Genomic DNA, 19550 nt, shown 5'->3' with positions numbered 1-19550 from the left:
TATTTTAATGAATGGGAAATTGTATGATGTTAATGTATGTTAAATAATCATACATTATCTTCAAATAAATAAATTAGTAAGTGAATTTGTAAATAAATTGTTTTTTAATTAAGTAGGCCCTGTGCCCAACATGGGACTCAAACTCACAACCCTGAGATCAAGAGTTGCATGCTCTACCAACTGAACCAGCCAGGCACCTCTATTTGTTTTTGTTTTTGTTTTTTTCAACGGATGAACGTAATTATACTATAGTGAAGGGTTAAGGTTTACAATGCTTATCTTGAAGTAAAGACTCAATAAATATGCCTTTGTTTTTACCATGTTTCACATATTTAATAAAATAAGCTAATTAGAAACCCAATGTATTTCAAATGTGCCAACTAAAAATAAGTACAATATTCCTCTTCATTGTTTCCAGGTGCTTAGCGAACTTTACCAATAGTCCTTCACTGCCTTGGATTAATTTACAGATAGGAATTAATACCAATAATAAGAATATGCATTTTTTTATACATCTTAAACTGTGAAACAAGCTTGGGTTCTCTGTTTTTCAGACATCAGGAGGAGGAAGTTTCTTCTCAGTGGAAAAATGTATTCATCTTATCCTAGAGTAAAGAAAATAGTGAACAAATCAGTAAGTTTTTACTTTGGGGAAATGCTCTTTAATCCCAACCCCATTTCAATCTAAATTTGATTTAATATTCCCAATAGTATTTCATTTGGTAGAGCAGAATATAAAAGCCACACCCATGTGATCCAGGTAACTAAAGAACCCACTGCTCAGTCTTCCAGACCCGCATTGCTCAGAGTACAGTGTCCAGACCAGTCGTGTTGGCATCACCTGGGAGCTGGTTAGAAATGCAGAATCCCAGGGACACCTGGGTGGCTCCGTTGGTTAAGCATCCAACTCTTGATTTCAGCTCAGGTCCTGATCTCATGGGTTGTGAGATCAAGCCTTGTGTCGGGCTCCATGCTCAGTGGGAAGTCTGCTTGAGATTCTCTCTCCCCCTTACCCTCTGACTTTTCCCCCACTTGTGTGCATGTGCATGTGCATGCGCTCTCTCAAATGAATAAATAAAGCTTAAAAAAAAAAGGAAGGGAAGAAAGAAACGCAGAATCCTGGACCCAACCCCAGACCTACTGTATCAGAATCTAAATCTTAGTAAGATACCCATATCATTTGTAGACACATTAAAGCTTCAGAAGTACTGGGCTAGACAACTTTAGTTGTTATATGCCACAGAACAAGAAGGAAATCATAGAAGAAAAGGAATAAAACTTGTTAGTATGATGAAGATAGTGGATGCTTCGCAGTTTCTAACAGCAACGTGTTTTAGAACTAAAATTAGATGATCGTGATTCTAATTTTCAATTTTAAATAATGTGTATTAAATGTTGGAAGAGTCACAACTACAATGACCATGTTGTTCATGAGAAAGAGGAAAAAAAGCTCAAGTGAACAGGAAAAAGGTGAGTGAGGACCGGCTGAGTTATCTAACGAAGTATACTTTACGAGAGAAGTTCCTGGAAATATCGTAATCCATGGAAAACCTGTCTTTGAAAGCATCAGTTCTAAGGTGTATATACAATATATGCAACTTTTCATGATTGACACACTAAAATCAATAGGTTCCATCGCTGTTCCCTCTACTGTTTACATTCTGTTTAATTTGGCAGACTCAAATAGGGAAAACCATATACTTTTGTGGAGGGAGAGATTTATGTGGGTTAGCAGCAAGATGATTCTGAACATCCAACATACACTTCTTGGTGTATGCATCCAACATACACTTCTTGGTTTGTCATTCATTGGTCATTCTCATGACAAAAAGGGATCAAGTACCTACTGTGCCAGGCACCATGCTAAGTGCATGGTGTTAGTGAAAGAGACATAGTTCATGCTTTCCTGGAGTTTCTGATAGTGTATGAATTACTGCTGATCAATTTTTTAAAATTATCTGTGGACATTGTTCATCTATGATATTTCTGTGCCTCGCATCTACCTTTTTTGATAATGAGAAAAGTCTAATTCTTCATTATCAGTCTGATTCATGTAGATTGATCACATTGTGATTTGTATAGCAGATGGTAGGAGTTGATATGGCAAAATGCAGCTGATAACTTACAGAAATGAAGCTGAGATATATAACTATAGCAGTTATATATTATAATATGATCACTATTGGGGCACCTGGGTGGCTCAGTTGGTTAAGCATCCCACTCTTGATTTCAGCTCAGGTTATGATCTCAGGGTCGTGAGATCGAGCCCTGTGTTGGCCCTGGGCTGGGTGTAGAACCTGCTTAAGATTCTCTCTCTCCCTCTCCTTACCCCCCCCACCCCCGCTCGCACACATATGTTCTCTCTCTCTCTCTCAAAAAAAAAAAAGTTTATAACATGATCACTGTAAGTGCTTGACATGGGCTGTAGATAGAGGCCTGGAGGCTGCTAGGAAGGTAGTGTGGATGAGTAAAAATGAGTGGTAGCAATGAACAAGTCTCTCCTAAATTGTATGGATGAAAATAATGCAATTATGGTCAAAGTCAGACACGCATTTTTTAAAATCATACGTCCCCGCCTGATGAATTGGGTCATCTATTGGACTTTTATATCTTCACATGAAGGTAATTTGTTCTTCAAACCAGTCTTACAATACGGCATTTAGAAAACATTCATTTTTAAAATAAATAGGTTTGGGAGTTTTCTTGGAATGATGAATTTATCCACTATAATTAGAACCTGACAAATTGGGTGGAAAGTTGAAATAAACAGCCCCCGATGGGCAAGAGGCCCAGACTTGAGTTGAATCAACCCTCACTTCAGGACATTGCTATCTTTGTGGATTTTGAGTGTAGCTGTCTCCCAGGATGGTTCCAACCCCACATTCCCTCAGCCCTGGCATTTGTGCGGGTTTAACTACCACCACCACTGGTTCCGCCCTTGTTGTCCAGGGACTAGAAGTTACTGGAAGTTAAGAGCATTGTCTCAGAAGTCAGAGGGACACAGGTTTGTAGTTCTGGCCTCACCGCCTCCTAGACACAGGATCTTGAGTAATGTAATGTCTCTGTGCCTCAGTTTCCTCACTGGGAAAATGGAGATTAAAACTCTCATCTTATGCGATCATGTGAATTACATAGCTACATAAAACACTCTTGTGCCCCGCACATGGTAAATGGTGGCTACTACTACTTTATTATAGAACCCAAATCTCCATATTAGTTCCTTTTTGCTACATGAATCCCCTTTAGTAACAAGTTTTGTTTTGTTTTTTTTCTTTCTTTGACTATGAGACTCAGTCTCTTAGGGACTACATATTCTCCCTACTGAATTCAGATCTTAGAGGCTGCCTCCCAGGAGGCCCTTCTCCTTTGTGCCACTTTTTCTGAGCTCTCACCCCATTCTAGGTTCAACAGACTCCCCAGCTCTTGGGCACAGTTTGGCTCATAGAGGCAATAATATCTAGTGGTTAAAAGCCGCTGGAGACCGGCTGTCTGGGTTCCGATCTCAGAACGTCCTTTCACTAGCTGAGTGGCTCTCAGTAGATTATTCAACCTTGCTGTGCCTCAGTTTCCTAATCTGTAACATGAATTGTACCTGTTTCACATGATTCTTGTAAAGATTAAAGAGATCATTATACATGAAGAATCTAGAATAAGAAGTGTCATATAGCATTTGCTATTACGAGTCATTTCTTGGGTGAAATTATCCAAGCTTGGCATTTACCCACTTCTCTCTTCTCATTCTAGGGTAACCTCCCAATTGTAGAGCTACTTTTAGGATTTGTATACCCCATTTCAGGTCCCTAGAGTATCTGGACACTGCTTATGCTTCTATGCCAAGACCCCTGCGTTCTCCACATCCTGCCACCAATTTCCCGGCAGACACTGGTTATGACAGTGAGGAATGAGTAATATTTTGTTCCAACCTTTATGTCTGTGAGGAACAGTGCACCGGACCCAGCTGGGTGGTCTTTTACCTCAACTAGGGAGAAACTCGGGGAGCCCGGCAAAGTAGTTGCCTGACTCTTCCTTAATTCCCTCGTCTCCCTTTCCTCATTTCCACCAGTAAGCAAAGATCTGAAAAAAAGGGACAGTGCAAGATTCCTCCCCACCCAGGCTGGCTGTGTGCCAGAAAGGCTTCCTGCATAAAAAGTATAGAGTCCGGAGGGTAACTCAAGAGTATGAACTTCTATTGTATCCGGGGGGAATTTGCTCAGCTGAACTGTTAACTGTTTGAGTTCTATAATGAGGTAGTGTAGCTAAGCTAAAAGTAACTCGGGAGAAGCAAATCAAAAGAAGATTGCATCTTGGGGCGCCTGGGTGGATCACTCGGTTAAGCCTCTGCCTTCGGCTCAGGTCATGATCCCAGGGTCCTGGGATCAAGCCCCATGTCCAGCTCTCCACTCAGTGGGGAGTCTGCTTTGCCCTCTCCCTCTGTGCTCTCTCCCTTTCTCAAATAAATAAAATCTTAAAAAAAAAAAAAAAAAGGAGATTGCATTGAGAACTTGAAATAAAGCATACACCACTGGGCTGTGAGCTAATCGGCGCACTCGGGGCTTTCAGTAGAAGTCAAGAGTATCAGGATCTTACTTCTCAGCCCTCCATGCCTCGAATAGTACTTGGCTTGTGGCAGCAAACTGTTTCCGCTCAGCAGTCCCGGCTTCAAGCCTCCCACGGGGAGATTCCTTTTAATGCTCCAAATCCCTTCCAGGGCCACTGTCAATATTTTCAGAAGCAAGATGACAATTATTAGCTGAGTTCCTTTTCAGCGCAACATCTTTTAGAAGTATTTACTGGGTGATTATTTTTTCAGTCATTTGGGTGGAAGTTGATTTTGTTTGATTAATCAAACCACCCAAGATCTTTAGCATTTGTTTAATCTTTTATTTCGGTTCATTCATTCAATTATTCCATAGGCAGTTAAGCCTCTACAGTGCTATTAGATCATTTAGCTGGCCCCTGAAGACATAGATGAAAAGTCAGTATAGAAACATATATTACAAAACACAAAAGGATCAGAAATAAATTAGTTAATATAGACACTTCATGCGGCCAGCCCTATCTGATTCTAATTCCTCGAAATACAAATATTTCCAAAGAAAATATAACCAAAAGTTACCATATTAATTCATCATATACATTCAGCAATCACCTAAAAGACTGAACTAGTTGCTATTTAATTGCCCCTTGAATGAAAACAACAAGCTCACTGGAAAACACCAGAGACAAATACTCGGAATGCGATGTCTATGCATTGATATGAAGCAAATCGTAGTCTTAAGTCCTGATACCATCCAGTAAGTATTGTTTTAGTGATTTTATTTGCACTGGATTATTCTCCATATCCTAAAAGCACTATTTAGCTCTTGAGAGTCAGTCAACAAGCTTTTGGGGAAAATCTGTCATGTAGAAAACTGTGACCCAAGTCAAATAAGGTTATTCAGGTTAAATACATTGTTTTTACCATTTCTGAAGCTGCAAATTATGCCCAAATATTCTCCACAGATCTGAGGCCGCCTACTGGTATCCACACTAACATCTGATTCCTCCCCAAAGGATTCTGTACTGTGTAGTGGTTAGGGGCACGGTGTTTAGGGTCAGAAGGGATCTGGGTTTGTCTTCGCTTCACCACCTGCCAGTTTTATGGCTTTGAGCAAGTTATTGAACCCACCATGTCTCCGTTTCCTCAGCTTTGAAATGGGGATAATATCTAGCTTGAAGAATTATTATAGGATCTGGATGAAATGGATTTAAAGTGCTTTGCATTCAATAAACGGTAACTATTATTTTTATAGGGACAATGATTTTCCTGTCCAAGCATGGACTCAGATTCTGTTTCTGGAAGCAGAATCAATGAGCTGACTCGCCCAGCGGAATGTCGATATTTGCCTCTTCCTCCCCACTCCTGAATGGAGTTAGCTGAAGGTATCTGGCAAAGCTCCTTTCTTCCCCCTCCTTCAGAGACCTTCAAGGAAGACTCCACAATCTCCTTCTGTCAAGACCTTACAAAGTTTAAGCTGTTCCTTATATCTAACCCAAATCTTTCCCCACCCTTCCAGCCAGTTTCCTCTTCTTCTATCCTGTCTAGAGACAGTAAAGAGCTGCTCTCCAGCCCCTGGATAATAGACTCTCAGATTTAGGAGTCCACCGATATTTATTAAATGCCTCCTGTGTACAACACCCAGTAAGAAACCAAGGAAATGGATTTAGATTTGTTCCACATTGAGAGAAGTTCTGGCAAACGGAAAACATTTTGACATCAGGAGGCAGAACTATGTAGAAAAACCACATTAAATTAGATAGAAAAATTATACTAATATAATCAAGTTGTGCTCTTTCAGATGCAATCTGGAATCCAGGAATATCTGGAAGTTCACAACTTAATAGGGAAAATACCTCAAATGTAAATGCAGATGCTCAGAAATGCATGAGAAAAATAAAAGCAAAATATCGTTATGTATAAGTATTTACTGTACTCAGGAATAGAGGTTGCTGGAAAAAAACAGTGCTACTTTGATTTGATATGTTTGGGTGAAGAAGTTACAGAAGGTGATATGTTCAACTGGAGAAAAAGAGGTCTGGAAAGAAGCACAAATGTCCTTTGAAGCACCTTCTTTAGAGAGAAATCCAGCGCCCTCTGCTCTGGGCATGCGCATTCCAGGAGGCAGGAAGACAGAGGGGAGGAGAGCCAGGGAGGCCACAGTGTGGGCACACGACCTGCAAAGGGCGGCAGGACAAGAATAAAGCTAAGAGAAAGGAACTAAATCCCTTCTGGAAGCTCGGAATCTTCTGGAGAGTCTTCTCTCTTCCCTTCTCTGCCCCCAACCCCTTCTACTCAGGGACCTTTCTAGGTGTGTTTTTATCCTGAAATGTAAAGTTACTAAACCATGATTTTATGCTAGACTTTTTTCTCCAAGATTTTATTTATTTGACAGAGAGAAACAAAGCGAGAGAGGGAACACAAGTGGGGGGAGTGGGAGAGGGAGAAGCAGGCTTCCCGCTGAGCAGGGCACCCGATGCAGGGCTCGATCCCAGGACCCTGGGATCATGACCTGAGCCGAAGGCACACTCTTAACGACTGAGCCACCCAGATGCCCCTTATGCTAGAAATTTTAGCCAGAGGGACCTGGCCTGGTCTTTCAGGGAAGGTAAGCTAACCCTTCAAAAATATTTTTGTTGCCTTCAGCTGTCTCTGATTCTGAGTAAGGAACATTAGAGCTTGAAAGGCCAGTTTAGAGCTTTATCATCTGTGTTTCCTTTGTGTAAACACGGTCAGAGATTTGAGCACAGGAAGAAAAATTTAAGTCATTTAAATTTACCTTTGGTGACTTCTACGTTCTGTAATTATCTTGACATGCCTTTGGTGTCTAGTAAATTCCCTTTATATTGTAGGTACACCAAATATTTTTGTTGAATGAATTAATGAATAACAAACATATCCACACTTGTTGAGTGATGTTTTACATTTTCTAAATTGGTACTAAATGTAATAAATAAACCAGATTCAAAATTAAGTTTTTATGCATTCAGGGACATATAGACACAAAGTCATGGATTTGGCAGGACACGTGAAATTCATTGAAAAAGGCGATGTTGTGTAAGAGAAGACTAGTAAATTTTATTAATCAAAATTTTTATGATTACTAGAACCTCTGCAGGTTTCAGCCAGAAAAATATAAAAGCCCTTGCAATTTGAAAACATTAAATTAAAACATAATTTCCACAGAGTCCTCTATAAAAGTTCTTAGAAATGTAGAAATAATTTTAAGATAAATGGTAAAAGGAAAGCAACAGTCTGATAATGCATGTCTCACAAGCTTACCTCTTTTTTAAAAAAGTTGTAAGGAGGGGAAAATCTTTAGGGAATCACTAAGAATATGTGAATGATGACGTTAGCTAAATTCTTCCTTATCCAGAAAGTTCCATAAGTGGCCCCAAATCCCATTCTCATCTGACGGAAGATTTGGTCAGAAAATGGCATTTGTTTGTCGGGATGTTGAGAACCTTTTTGAGCAGCTCCCAGACCCTGTCCTTATCTTGATAGGAATGTGTAAAGCCTCTGAAGGCTGTTCTACCTCCAGTTTGAAGCTAAACTGAGGCAGAACCTGGAAAAGATTGTGACAACCTTTCTTTTACTAAAGAGAATACTATTTGCTCCCAATACAATTTCAAATCTTCTTTCCTCCCAGAAAACATAAGCTTATGTTTCAAAAGAGACTGGATAGCCCAACAGCTAAGAGCAAGGAGGTCAGCTTCTGACAAGCCTATTGTGCTGTGTGACAAAGGGCAAGTCACCATACTCCCTGAGCCTCAGCATCCAGATCTGCAAAATGGGAATTATAAGAGTGCAGGGTCATTGCAAGGACTGAAAGAGATAATTTGTAAGAACTGTAAAAAATTAATAATAGTAGTATTAATTATTAATAATACCTATTATTATTACCACCATCATTGTGTATATACAGAGAGAGACACCCTCCACCTACCCCTACCCCTCACCCCAGCCTCCAGTGCTTCTCACTGAGCCCATCTATCTCCTATCAGGAGCCAAGAGGAATCCAAATCCTAGAGGAGAGGGCTTAGTGGCCTGGCAGCCCATTTTTCCTGTGGCCACGGATACCATTCCCTAGACCCAAGTATCGGGTAACAACAGCTCAGAACACCTTGGCCATGTCAATATCTTCACAGCTCTTATTAACTGTTGTCACAACACAACCACAATAATAGGTAGGATAGCTCATTTAGCTGAAGGTCCCAGAAGACCAACAGATCTTTTGCCTGAGTCCCCATTTGCCCCCCAAACAAAAATATCCCAGAAGAAATGTTATGTTTGCTCTGTTAAACGTCCATAAAAGCTAATTAATGAATCTCAGACTTTTGACTTATTTCATTCAACCCAAGAAAAAGACAACTTTGATCTTACACCACTTTCATTCAGCCAAAGGAAAAGGGGAAAAGCACAGAAAGAACTGAAGTCCACTGCTTCTGGGCACTTCCACGATTGTCCTCATTAGCTCAGTCAGAAAGAAAACATGCTTGATTTCAGTTGCTTAACTTCAGACAAATCCCCCCTCCTAATAGATGATATAAGCTCTTCGGTAAGTTCACCCATACTTTGCTACGGGGCCCAGTGTTTTGGTGCTTTATCAATGGTTGAGGAAAAACCCAGTCTGGACACTTACTGAAATCTTACTTTCATCATCAGATTGTTGTGAGAGAATGTGGACTTGAGAGTTTAAAAATTCAAACAAATCCAGTTAATGCATACATTGCTGTACAAATACGCTTGGACACATGCCTATACCTTGGGGTCCCTAGAATTTAGATAGACTTGGGTATATCGAAGAAATAGTATATATTGTTTATCTATAGTCACAAAATCAATATATATATAGAAAAGCCAGGCAGGTAATATAAATAAGTAAAGCAGGCCAGGGCTAAGAAATAATTGGCTCTCCTACTTCTTTTATCTTTTTCCACTTTTGTTGGAGACATGGATACCAGAGAAACACATTCTTTCCTCTTTCCACCATGAGAGGAGGAAGTCTGCAGTGGAAGTGTGAACATGAATAGTTCGGGATATGCCCCACCTGGCTAGGGACCTTCATGTGGATGGGTAACAGCGTGGGCAGACCAGCTAGGGCAGCGTAAGCCGACTCCAGTCCCTGTGCCACGTGTGAATGTCAACTTGGCTGTCACATCGTTCCTTCTCCTCCTCCCCTCCCTCTTCACGCAAGATAATCTAGAAATCTAGATTCGTATGTAAAAAGTTCTAATTTATTAAATGTTGACGACTGATTCATACATTTAAAAAATATAATTCAGAACAAATAAATTTGTCTATATGTTTGCAAGATGAGCCTGGCATAGGGGTCAACCATTTGGGATCCTGAGCCAAACTAAGATACCCCTGAGAGCCTAATTAAATGCAAGACATGGTAATCTGGAGTGGGTATGAAGGATGGCTCTGTGGTTTTGAACTTGGCCATTATGCCATGTCATGCATTTGGATGGGTGATATATAGGAAGGAGTAAGTCGAGGAGAGGTATGAGTTTCATTTTGGACATGTTGATCTTGAGTACTTATAGGACATCCAGTAAGAGAAATTGAGCCTGGACACACAGACTTCAGACACAGACACATCACAGTGAGGTAGTGGTAGAAACAATGCGAATAGCTGAGATGATCCAGGGAGAGCCAACGGAACAAGATTAGAAGACTGTGGGTAACACCCTGGTAGGCATCAATATTTGGGGAGGAAGCTGACTGAAAAGAAGTTCTCAATGGAGGATGAGAAGGAATATCCAAAGAAGAGAACAAGGATATTTAGTGTCAAGGAATTTGAGGAAAAAACAAAGTTTAAGGAGAGAACCATCAATTATGTCAAGTAGTGCAGAAATCTCAAGCCAGCCAAGGGCAGAACAGGACCCACGGGACTTGGTCATAATATGTCACTGGAAACACTATAGTGCACAGAATGCCAATGGGATTTGGGATCAGACCTGAGTTTGGAATCTGGTTTTGCCACTTACTTAACACATAACCTTGGACAGTAGAAACCTCTCAAAATCTCAGTTTACTCATCCATAAAATGGGAATCATAATACCTATATCACATGGCTTTCATGAGGATTCATAGTAAGCAAAATAAAGCCCCTGTCCTCATGTAGCTTATGTTCATGTGAGACAGATGGTCAATAACGAAGTATACAGACAAATATATAATTTCGAAGTAGTGATTAAAAAAAGGCAGAAAGAAGAAAGTGGTATAAAAGATTAGAGTAATTGGGAGAGTAGGTAGTTTCTACTTTAATCTGGTAGAGAGGTTACTTCTGAGAAGATGACATTTGAGCTGAAACTTGAAGGAAGAGGGAGAAAGACAGAGGAAGTAGAAAGGTTCTGAGGTGAAAATGGGTTTGGCATGTTCCAGAACATTAAGGAACATTAAGGAAACCCGTATGGCTCAAGTGGGGTGGGAAAGTATAGGAACTGAGTTCAGAAAGGTGAGCAGACCATACAAGGGGACTGAAATCTAGACTAAGAATCACAAAGAGTCATTGGAGGGCTTTGAACATGGAGGTGGTATACAATGACTTGTGTTGTAAGAGACCCCTTTGGGTTCTGTGCAGAAAATGGACTGTGGGGACAGCAGTAGAAGGTGCTAGAGGATGCTACTGCTGAGCTTGTAAGAGATGATGGGGGCTTGGACAAGGTTGCAGTTGGGGAGATTTAGGATGTATTTCCAATGCAGATTTGACAGGATTAGCTGAGGGACTGGACATGAAGTTTGAAGATTTGACTTTTAGGTGTTTGGCATAGTGAATAGTGATGTCATTTCCTGAGATGGGGAAGAGCTGTTGAAGAGCGGTATAGAATAAGAGTTCTGTTCTGGACATGTACAGTGTGAGAGGCCCAGTAGACATCCAGGTGGGAAGTTAAGTAGGCTTTTGAGATTTGAGGGGGAAAGCAGAGGCTAGGGATATAAATTTTGGAGTCATCAGCACACAGGGCTAGATGTGACCACTCAGGGAGTGAATATAGATGGAGAGAAGAGCCTGTGACCGAGCTCCCCAAAGTTTAGAGGTGAGGAGAAGGGAGAGCCAGCAAAGACGACAGGGAGTCGTACCAGCAAAACCAGGAGATTTGAGCATGCTGACCTGGAGGCTAAATTGACAAAGTGTTTTCAAAGGGAAGGAGTAAACAATTATGTCAGATGCTAGAGAGAAGTTGAGTTTGACGAGTTTCTGGATTGTATTAGACTTTCAAAATCATTGGATTTGACCTTCAACAGGAAGTTCATCCACCATCAGGAAAAGAACAGTTTGCCTGGGCTCATGAAAACCAAAGCCTATTTGCAATGGGTGGAGGAGTAAACAATAAATGGAGAAGTGGAGACAATGGGTCTAGGGTACTTAACATCCAGGAAGAGCTGCCGTCGGAGACATACAAGTCCCTAAAAGTTTTATGCAGAATTCTGCGTGTCTGTGACAAGCTGTGTTCTCCAGAAAGAGAAGCCCCAGCTCCCATCATATATTTAAAGGAGTATGTCACCAAAAATCCTGCAATAGAAAATTCAGTGGCTGGCCCAGAGCTGCCAACGCCCTGAGAGTAAGCAGGAGGCGTGGCACTCCCTCTAGGTGCTAGCTCCTGCTGTGGCCAAGGACACGGGGCGTTCAGCCTTTTACATTTTAAGAACAGAAAAAGAAAAAAAAATTAGTAGCTTTTTTTCCATAAGTAAAGCCCCTTTAAAACTTAACCTTACAGAATCTACTCTCAGCTTTAAAGGATTTTCAGGGCTAAAAGAGCACCTCTGTGCGACCTCTGGTGGATGTTATGAAAACGCAGGCCAAGCATTTCCATTTTATAGGAAGGACATTTGAAAAGATTGCTTAGAAAAATCAATTTTTATAATCACTTAGATTGTCTAACAACCAGCGTATCCAATAAGAATAATACATCATCTAATTGGTATATAAATTATAAATTTTTATTTATTTATTTATTTATTTATATTTTATTTATTTATTTAACAGAGAGAGAGACAGCGAGAGAGGGAACACAAGCAGGGGGAGTAGGAGAGGGAGAAGCAGGCTTCCCTGCAGAGCAGGGAGCCCGATGCGGGGCTCGATCCCAGGACCCTGGGATCATGAACTGAGCCGAAGGCAGACGCTTAACGACTGAGCCACCCAGGCGCCCCTAAATTATAAATTTTTAAGTGTATAAATGAAAGTAAGCCCAGAATAGAATAGTATAAGACTTAAATTTTTTTCTAACCACTAGGGGAATAGTACGTATAGGCTGGGGTTCGGAGACACAATTCAGTAGGTCATTCTGCATCTGTTCACAGAGTTCAAAGTAAACTCTATATTTTCCTTCCAGACACAGTCTGAATAAAATTGGCCATTTTGCTGGTCTCTCCTTTTGTAAGAATGGGCAATACAGAAGGCCTAACATGCGTTTGCATGCCTGGTTTTGCAATGGAAAGTGGGCAAATACGTCAGAGTCGGGAAATAAAATGCACTTCTAGGCCTGCAGCATCTGCTCTCAGGAATCCTTAGAGAATTTGAGCCCTAGCTGCTGGGTATTCAACAGTGCTCCTCCTCTGCAGAAAATGTCAAGTTCTCTGAGTACAGAAGTCACGTGTTACAGTTCTTTTCTTTCTTCAGGAATGCTGGTGCCTAAGAGGTTTGCAATAAAAAACTGATGATTTGAAAAGCGTGAAATGTGTGCCTTGTAATCATTGAGAAGGAATCATGAAAATGAGGGTCTCTAGTAGTTTCAAAATAACATCTGTGGCAGCGGGGGGTGCCTGGGTGGCTCAGTTGGTTAAGCGTCTGACTCTTGACTTCAGCTTGGGTCTTGGTCTCAGCGTTGTGAGTTCAAGCCCCATGTTGGGCTCCATGCTGGGCATCGAAAAAAAATCTGTGAGGGATTCTGGGCTTCTAGACCATATCTTTTCTCAAATGAACTATCAATGCCCAGACATTTAACCCGTAAACTTCATGTAAATACAATAAAATCCTTGGATGATTTGACCTATTTAAATGACTTCGATTCTTCTGGGTTCGTGATCTTCAGTTTGGGTCCCTGGACCATCAGCCTCAACACCAACTGGGAACTTGGTAGAAATGCAAATTGCCAACCCCCCACCCAAGAACTACTGAGCCAGTGACTCTAGGGATGGTTCCCAGCAATCTGCTTTTAACAGGTTCCCAGGTAATTCTGATGAAATCCAAATTTTGGGAACCACTGTTACTGGTCACACCTATATTGATAAAGATTGAAGATATTACTGTGCTTTTCTTGGAAAAAATTCTACTTCTTATTGAATAGAAATAACTCCACCAAAAACGTGGGATAGCAATGTAGATACTGATACCTGTAGCTACTTTTCGTAACTATAAGCTTATTTGGACACAGGCAAAATAATTATAAAATTAGCTCAAGAATTTCCCAAGTATCCATTTTTCTTTTGATAGTCATGGTTTTGTAATAAATAAAATAATCATTCTACTATTAAATAGGTAATTTCATATTCATTTCAGAAATATACTTCATTTGTCATGGAGATTACCTGCAGGTGGATTTTTAATGCGGCACTCATCTCTTTTAATATAAAGTTCTTCTTCTAGTACTTCCTTAATTCTCTTATGTGGCTCAAAATACAAGAATTTCTTCCCTATAAAGACATTAATAAAATTGGTTATTTATCATAAATTATGCCAAACTTTCTAGCCATTTTACCTACATGAATAACAATTTCTTAAAAAGACACATCCCTCCATACAAACAGCAGATGATTCACCCTATTTTGGAAAGATCCCTTTTTGGTTCTTTTGGGACTTTACACTTTCACATAATTCCTGAACTTCTGTGGTAAGTTTCAGATACCTGTTTTAGGTGTTAGGAAGAAATAGACGGAGTTTCCTTCATTTGCTTCAAGAAAACTCATTTATTCGATAAACCCTTATTAAGGACCTACTCTGTGCCAGGCGCTGGGCTAGGGACAGAGGACAAGCAATGAATAAGATAGATGTGCCCATGGAGCCTACAATCCAGCTACGTAACACAGAACAACCTCAGCCTTATTTAGTCATCATTTTGAGAGGTAAACGTGAATTGTAGTAGTGAATCACTTATGGACATACGATTTTTCCTGGTCTCTAAGCCTGGCCCTATAGGACATCACTGGTATTGTGGAGGACTGGCTTATTTGTTCTAAGTATCTTGCAATATTTCTTCTGCTCACCCCCCAGAGCTCTGTGCTATCTGACACTGTCACCCCCATTTCTCCTGTCAGCCCCTCTCGCTTGCTTTCTGCGCTTCATCGTGGCCCTTCTGTCCATTCCCACATCAAAGCCTATGTACATTCTATTTTGTGCCTGAACTGCCTTTCTCCTAGTATTTTTGCCTGGGTAACTTCTACTCAAATTTCAATCCTAGGCTTAAGGTCGGTTCTCTGGGGAAGCTTTCCCTGACTCTACAATCCTCAAATGTTCCTGGATACTTTTTTAGCATAGGACTCTCCTCTTTTCCTTCATTTCATTTATTGCAATTTGTATATGGCCTCATTTGCTTTATATGCCATTATTTATGTAACTATTAGTTGAATATATGTCTTCATTATCAGACCATAAATACCATTGGGCAGGGATGTTTTCTGTTTAGTTCATCAGAGTCTTAGAGCAGAATCTGGTGTAATAATAGACCAAATGTGTGTCCAAGTAGAACTCAGCATTGTTAAATTAGATGGAGCTCAAAGACTATTCTTGTGCATGAATGCCAATGCCGCCTTGTGAATGTCAGGGAACCAGTGGTTAGTTCTAGTCTTAATACTCAAAAGCTCAATGCAAGGAACCATGGAAAACCTAACCAACCCAATACTTTAGCTATTTAAGATGTGACTTTAAACTCACAATGGCAGGTGCCTCATCTTTCCCAGACTAACCAATAAAGAACGCAAGTGAAGAGATTTGACTTGTGTACTGACCAGCCCAAATGGGGTAAGAGACCACTGCTGTGGTCCTGGGTCACTCCTGGTCAGGAAGACTCAAACACACCTTCAGACACAAACAAGGTAGAATTAGATACTTCCTGCGTCTCATTTTTGTTTCCCAAAAGTTAGGAGTCATATGAACACGAGGTGGGGGTTAGCTTTACTCAAGCTTAACTTTGGTTTAAACTTTTTTGGCTAAATCATGATTCTAAGGCAGAAAAGGGTTTAAGAAACATGGTTAAGAAGGACGAAAATCCTGTAACAGTTCAGTAGAACAGAAGAGATCACCTCCTCTAAGTTCAAGTCTCTTGACGAATTTCAGCCCTGCTGTTGTAAGAATTTACAGAGGAAATCACTAAAGGTTTTGAGGAACTGTGATAAATTAGAGTAGCAAAGAGCTTAGTATAGGCAAATATTCCCCGCTCCAAGAAGGAAAGAAGGAAGGAAGGAAGGAAAGAAGGAAGGAAGGAAGGAAGGAAGGAAGGAAGGAAGGAAGGAAAGAAGGAAGGAAGGAAGGAAGGAAGGAAGGGAGGAAGGGGGGAGAGAAGTAGGAAGGAGAGAAGGAAAGAAGGAAAAAAAAATTCTACAAACTCTAACATAGCAGCTTGATGTTGATCTTCACCAACATTTGAGTGGGTTAGCCAACATGTGGCTTTGAGTACAGATAATGAGGAACAGTGATCACTAAGTGTTAAGGACTACTAAGAACAATATTATTCCAGACTGAACTGCTCTCTTTTGTTAAGAGCTAATAACAATTGCTATAATTTATTGAATGCTACCATACATATATTATTAGCATCCTACATATATTATTTCTCTTTTTCAAAATCACTCTATGGGCAGGTATAATTATTCCTATTTTATAGTTGAGAAAGTAACTCTCAGAAATCACAAAACTAGTCATAAAAATTAAAAGCCATGCCTACCTGACTCCCCCAAACCCAAGTTACTAAACTAGCTAGATTAGGAAGATGTCGTAGCCACAATGCATCTGCATTTCAGCAAGGCATTTGATAAAGTGTATTTGTAGGAGGCAGAACGCCCACGCCGAAGATGCTGAATGACAGGTCAGGGACTTCCAGATACTCTCCTTGGAACTGTTGGAAGTACCACCTAGTTTGCAAATTTGGATATGGAGAGGAACTGCCTACTCACCGATTGTGAGAATGGCACAAACTTGCTGAATGGCAAACTTAGGACTCAAAGGGCTGCTTCTGTACCTGGAATGGAGTGCTAAAATTCATAGAATGGTACTGATAGGGATAAATATAATGACTTGTATTTAGGATGAAACAAATTAACTGCATAAATAAAAGATAGAAAAAGCCTGGATCAAATGTTTTCGATTGGACAACAGGGGAAAAAGAAACTAAGGATGTCATAGATTGCATTTGTTATATCTATTAATAATATAATGTGCCTGCCAAAACAGCTAATTGATTCTGGGTCCATTTAATAGAAGTAGAACGTTCAGATCAAGGGAGGTTATAGTTCCAGCATGTTACCCTAACCTGATCATACCTAGAATACTGGATTCAGTGGTTTAATAAACTGGAGAATGTTGGAAGAGGTTAGCCAGGATGGGGAGAGTGCTACAAAGTATTTTAAAGATGAGCCTGAAGTCTATGAAAGATTTGGTGGCTGTTCAAATAGCCACCTTCATACAATTCAAGGATGTTTTACTGGGAAAGGCCCATATTTCATCTGTGTATATTTCAGATCAGATCTATGATTAGGGAGTAGAAGCTACAGAGAGACAGAAGACTTCCCCAGAAAACATTTGACAATCGAATGGGTACTTCATGTGGGTGTGAATAGCCTGGCTCTACTCAGGCTGAGGCCCTAAAAGGAGGTTCTCTGGGAGGCTGAGGCAAGAGTGCTCTATGCCCTGACCCTGACTTTCTGAGGTCCTCAAAGTTTGGACACATGCCTTAATTCATCACTCACTTTTCCACAACTTGCCCAGTGCCTGGCATGCAGTAAGGATTCAGTATTTGTTGAATGGATGAGTGAATGATTAATTCCACCTTTTACTCCTACAGAACTCCAGAGGACTAAAGAACCTTTCATTTCCAGCATCTTTAATGGGAAAATGCCCAGACAGAATTTGAAGTTGGAGTAAGAACTTACTTAAATATACCAAATACTTAAATATACTGGATTTAGTTGCCCCGAGTAAGGCCTCTGCATGCTGTTGATAATCAAAGGAATGGGGGAATGGCCCTTTCTCTAGGAGACACTGGTTCTGCAGCTCCTTGATGAGGAGTCCTGGGAGCAGGCTGTGTGGCCCCCTGAGGCAGGGGGGCTGAGCCGCTTCAGCCACACCCTCCCTCCTGGGGTCTGCCGAGCTACACAACCTGAGGCTGGTCTCTAGAGAGGCAATCAAGGAGGCGATGCAGAAGGGCCAGAAACTGCGGGCATTCCTCATTGGCCTATTATTTTCCCCATCATCATTCCTTAGCACTTCCTGAAAACCTGTAGAGTACAAGAGACTGTGAAGTATAAATTCATGGAACAATATGGATGAGCGCAGAGGCCTGGAGCAGACTCCAGCTTCAGCCATGTTGGTTGTGACTCTGGCCCAGAACTGCCTTTACTCACTTGAATATTGTTTGTGTGTTTGGCAGGGCAAGGAAGGAAACCCTTGTGTTAAAATGTGGCCCGTCATTCTGAGATTCTAAAAGTATCAGGTAGTAATAACTGATGAACTGAGAGTCCAAGACAGGTGAGGTTTAGCGTTTTAAGTACTTCTCCCGCATTGACTGAGTCACTGTGAGCAAGTCACTTCATTTCCTCTAGTCTAAACCTCAGTTTCCTGGTCTGTAAAATGAAGGAATTGGCAAAAATGAGCCACATGTTTCTCTGTGTGTGTGTATATAATTTATATATTTATGCATATTATAAATGTTTATGCATTTTATATTTTATTATATATAAATTCAAATTTTTATATTAGATTTTTATAATTACACGCACACATACACACACTTTTTTTTTTTCAATACCTTCCAGGTCAATGCCACTACCTATCAGGTTGGAGGCTACCTGGGCTCAGGCAGCCTTTGGTGAAGGCGGCTTTGGGGAAGTGGACCGGGTGCTTTCTGCCCCAGCGCCATCACCACCTCTGCCTTTGCCAAAACTGCAGCTCTGTCCCCTCCCTCCAACACCTTCAGCGAGTCTCACTCCGGTTCCCCCGCTTCCCCTTCCACGCGTTCGACACGCCGCACGTGTCTGCGCGCACTGTGCGCGACCGGAGGGGAACTCACACTGTTTGCAAGACTCCTGGGGGCCGCCGCCGCCGGGCTCCCCGCGCTCCCCGCACCCCAGCCCGGCCGGCGGCCGAGGCTGCTCCCGGTCTCGGCCCGCCTCCGGCACCGCCACCGCGCTCACCACCACCGCTTCTTCCCGCCTCATGCCGCGGGGGTCTTCGCAGCCCGGGGCCCGCTGGCCTTCTCAGCTCCGCCGCGGGCTGCCTGGGAACGCCCGGCGTCGCCGGTTGCCATAGTAACTGCGGATGCTCGCTTACCCAGGCGCTCGCAGCTTGCGGCTCCCAGGCCCCAGGGGTCCCGCGCGCCCGGGATGGAGCTGAAGGTAGGGAGCTGCGATCACTCCCCTCCCCCTTCAATTCCCCCCCGCCCCCGGCCCAAACAGCCCAATCTCAAGGTCGTTTCTCACTCCAACGGCGCAGGAGTAGCTTTGCTATTCCCAGGTAGGGAAACCGAGATTCAGAAAAGCTACGGAAATTGTCCAAGGTCACATGGCCCAAGAATAGATCACCACCTGGTACAGGTAGAGGTGGGAGCAGGTACTAGACAGGTGAGTGCAAGGTAAGGTCGCTAGTTCCACACAGCGTTGTGCTCCTCGTGTCCCACTCCCTTCTACACACAACGTGATCTAATAAGTGAATGCTGAGGATCCCAAACTTTTGGATCAAGGTTTTGTATTTATTTATTTGTCAGAGAGAGAGAGTGTGTGTGTGTGTAAGCAGGGGGAGCAGCAGGCAGAGGGAGAAGCAGGCAGAGGGAGAAGCCCGATAAGGGACTCGATTCCAGA

At 41.7% G+C, this 19550-nt stretch overlaps 1 protein-coding gene across 1 annotated transcript; it reads right to left on the bottom strand.

Moving 5' to 3' along the window:
• Positions 1-225: 225 nt before the first annotated feature.
• On the bottom strand, positions 226-19059 carry C11H11orf97 (chromosome 11 C11orf97 homolog). The gene is made up of 4 exons (XM_036074991.2): positions 18764-19059; positions 14073-14177; positions 4588-4713; positions 226-605 (listed from the first exon to the last, which is right to left on the bottom strand). The coding sequence occupies exons 1-4, from the start codon at positions 18909-18911 to the stop codon at positions 601-603; spliced, it is 384 nt and encodes a 127-aa protein (XP_035930884.1). The 5' UTR covers positions 18912-19059; the 3' UTR covers positions 226-600.
• Positions 19060-19550: the final 491 nt, after the last annotated feature.

This window comes from Halichoerus grypus, chromosome 11 (genome assembly GCF_964656455.1).
Source record: "Halichoerus grypus chromosome 11, mHalGry1.hap1.1, whole genome shotgun sequence".
In the NCBI taxonomy this organism is placed as follows: Eukaryota; Metazoa; Chordata; class Mammalia; order Carnivora; family Phocidae; genus Halichoerus; species Halichoerus grypus.
Note: the sequence above shows the minus strand (reverse complement) of the source record. Positions and strands in the feature narration are given on the sequence as shown.

Bases quoted from the DNA above. Each gene is read 5' to 3' on its own strand.
- C11H11orf97 (XM_036074991.2), bottom strand. From the start codon at position 18,911: ATGAGGCGGGAAGAAGCGGTGGTGGTGAGCGCGGTGGCGGTGCCGGAG. The intron at 14,178-18,763 runs GTGAGTTCCCCT...ATGTCTTTATAG, and splicing joins CCAGGAGTCTTGCAAACAGT to GGAAGAAATTCTTGTATTTT. The intron at 4,714-14,072 runs GTAATCTCCATG...AAATATTGACAG, and splicing joins CATTAAAAATCCACCTGCAG to TGGCCCTGGAAGGGATTTGG.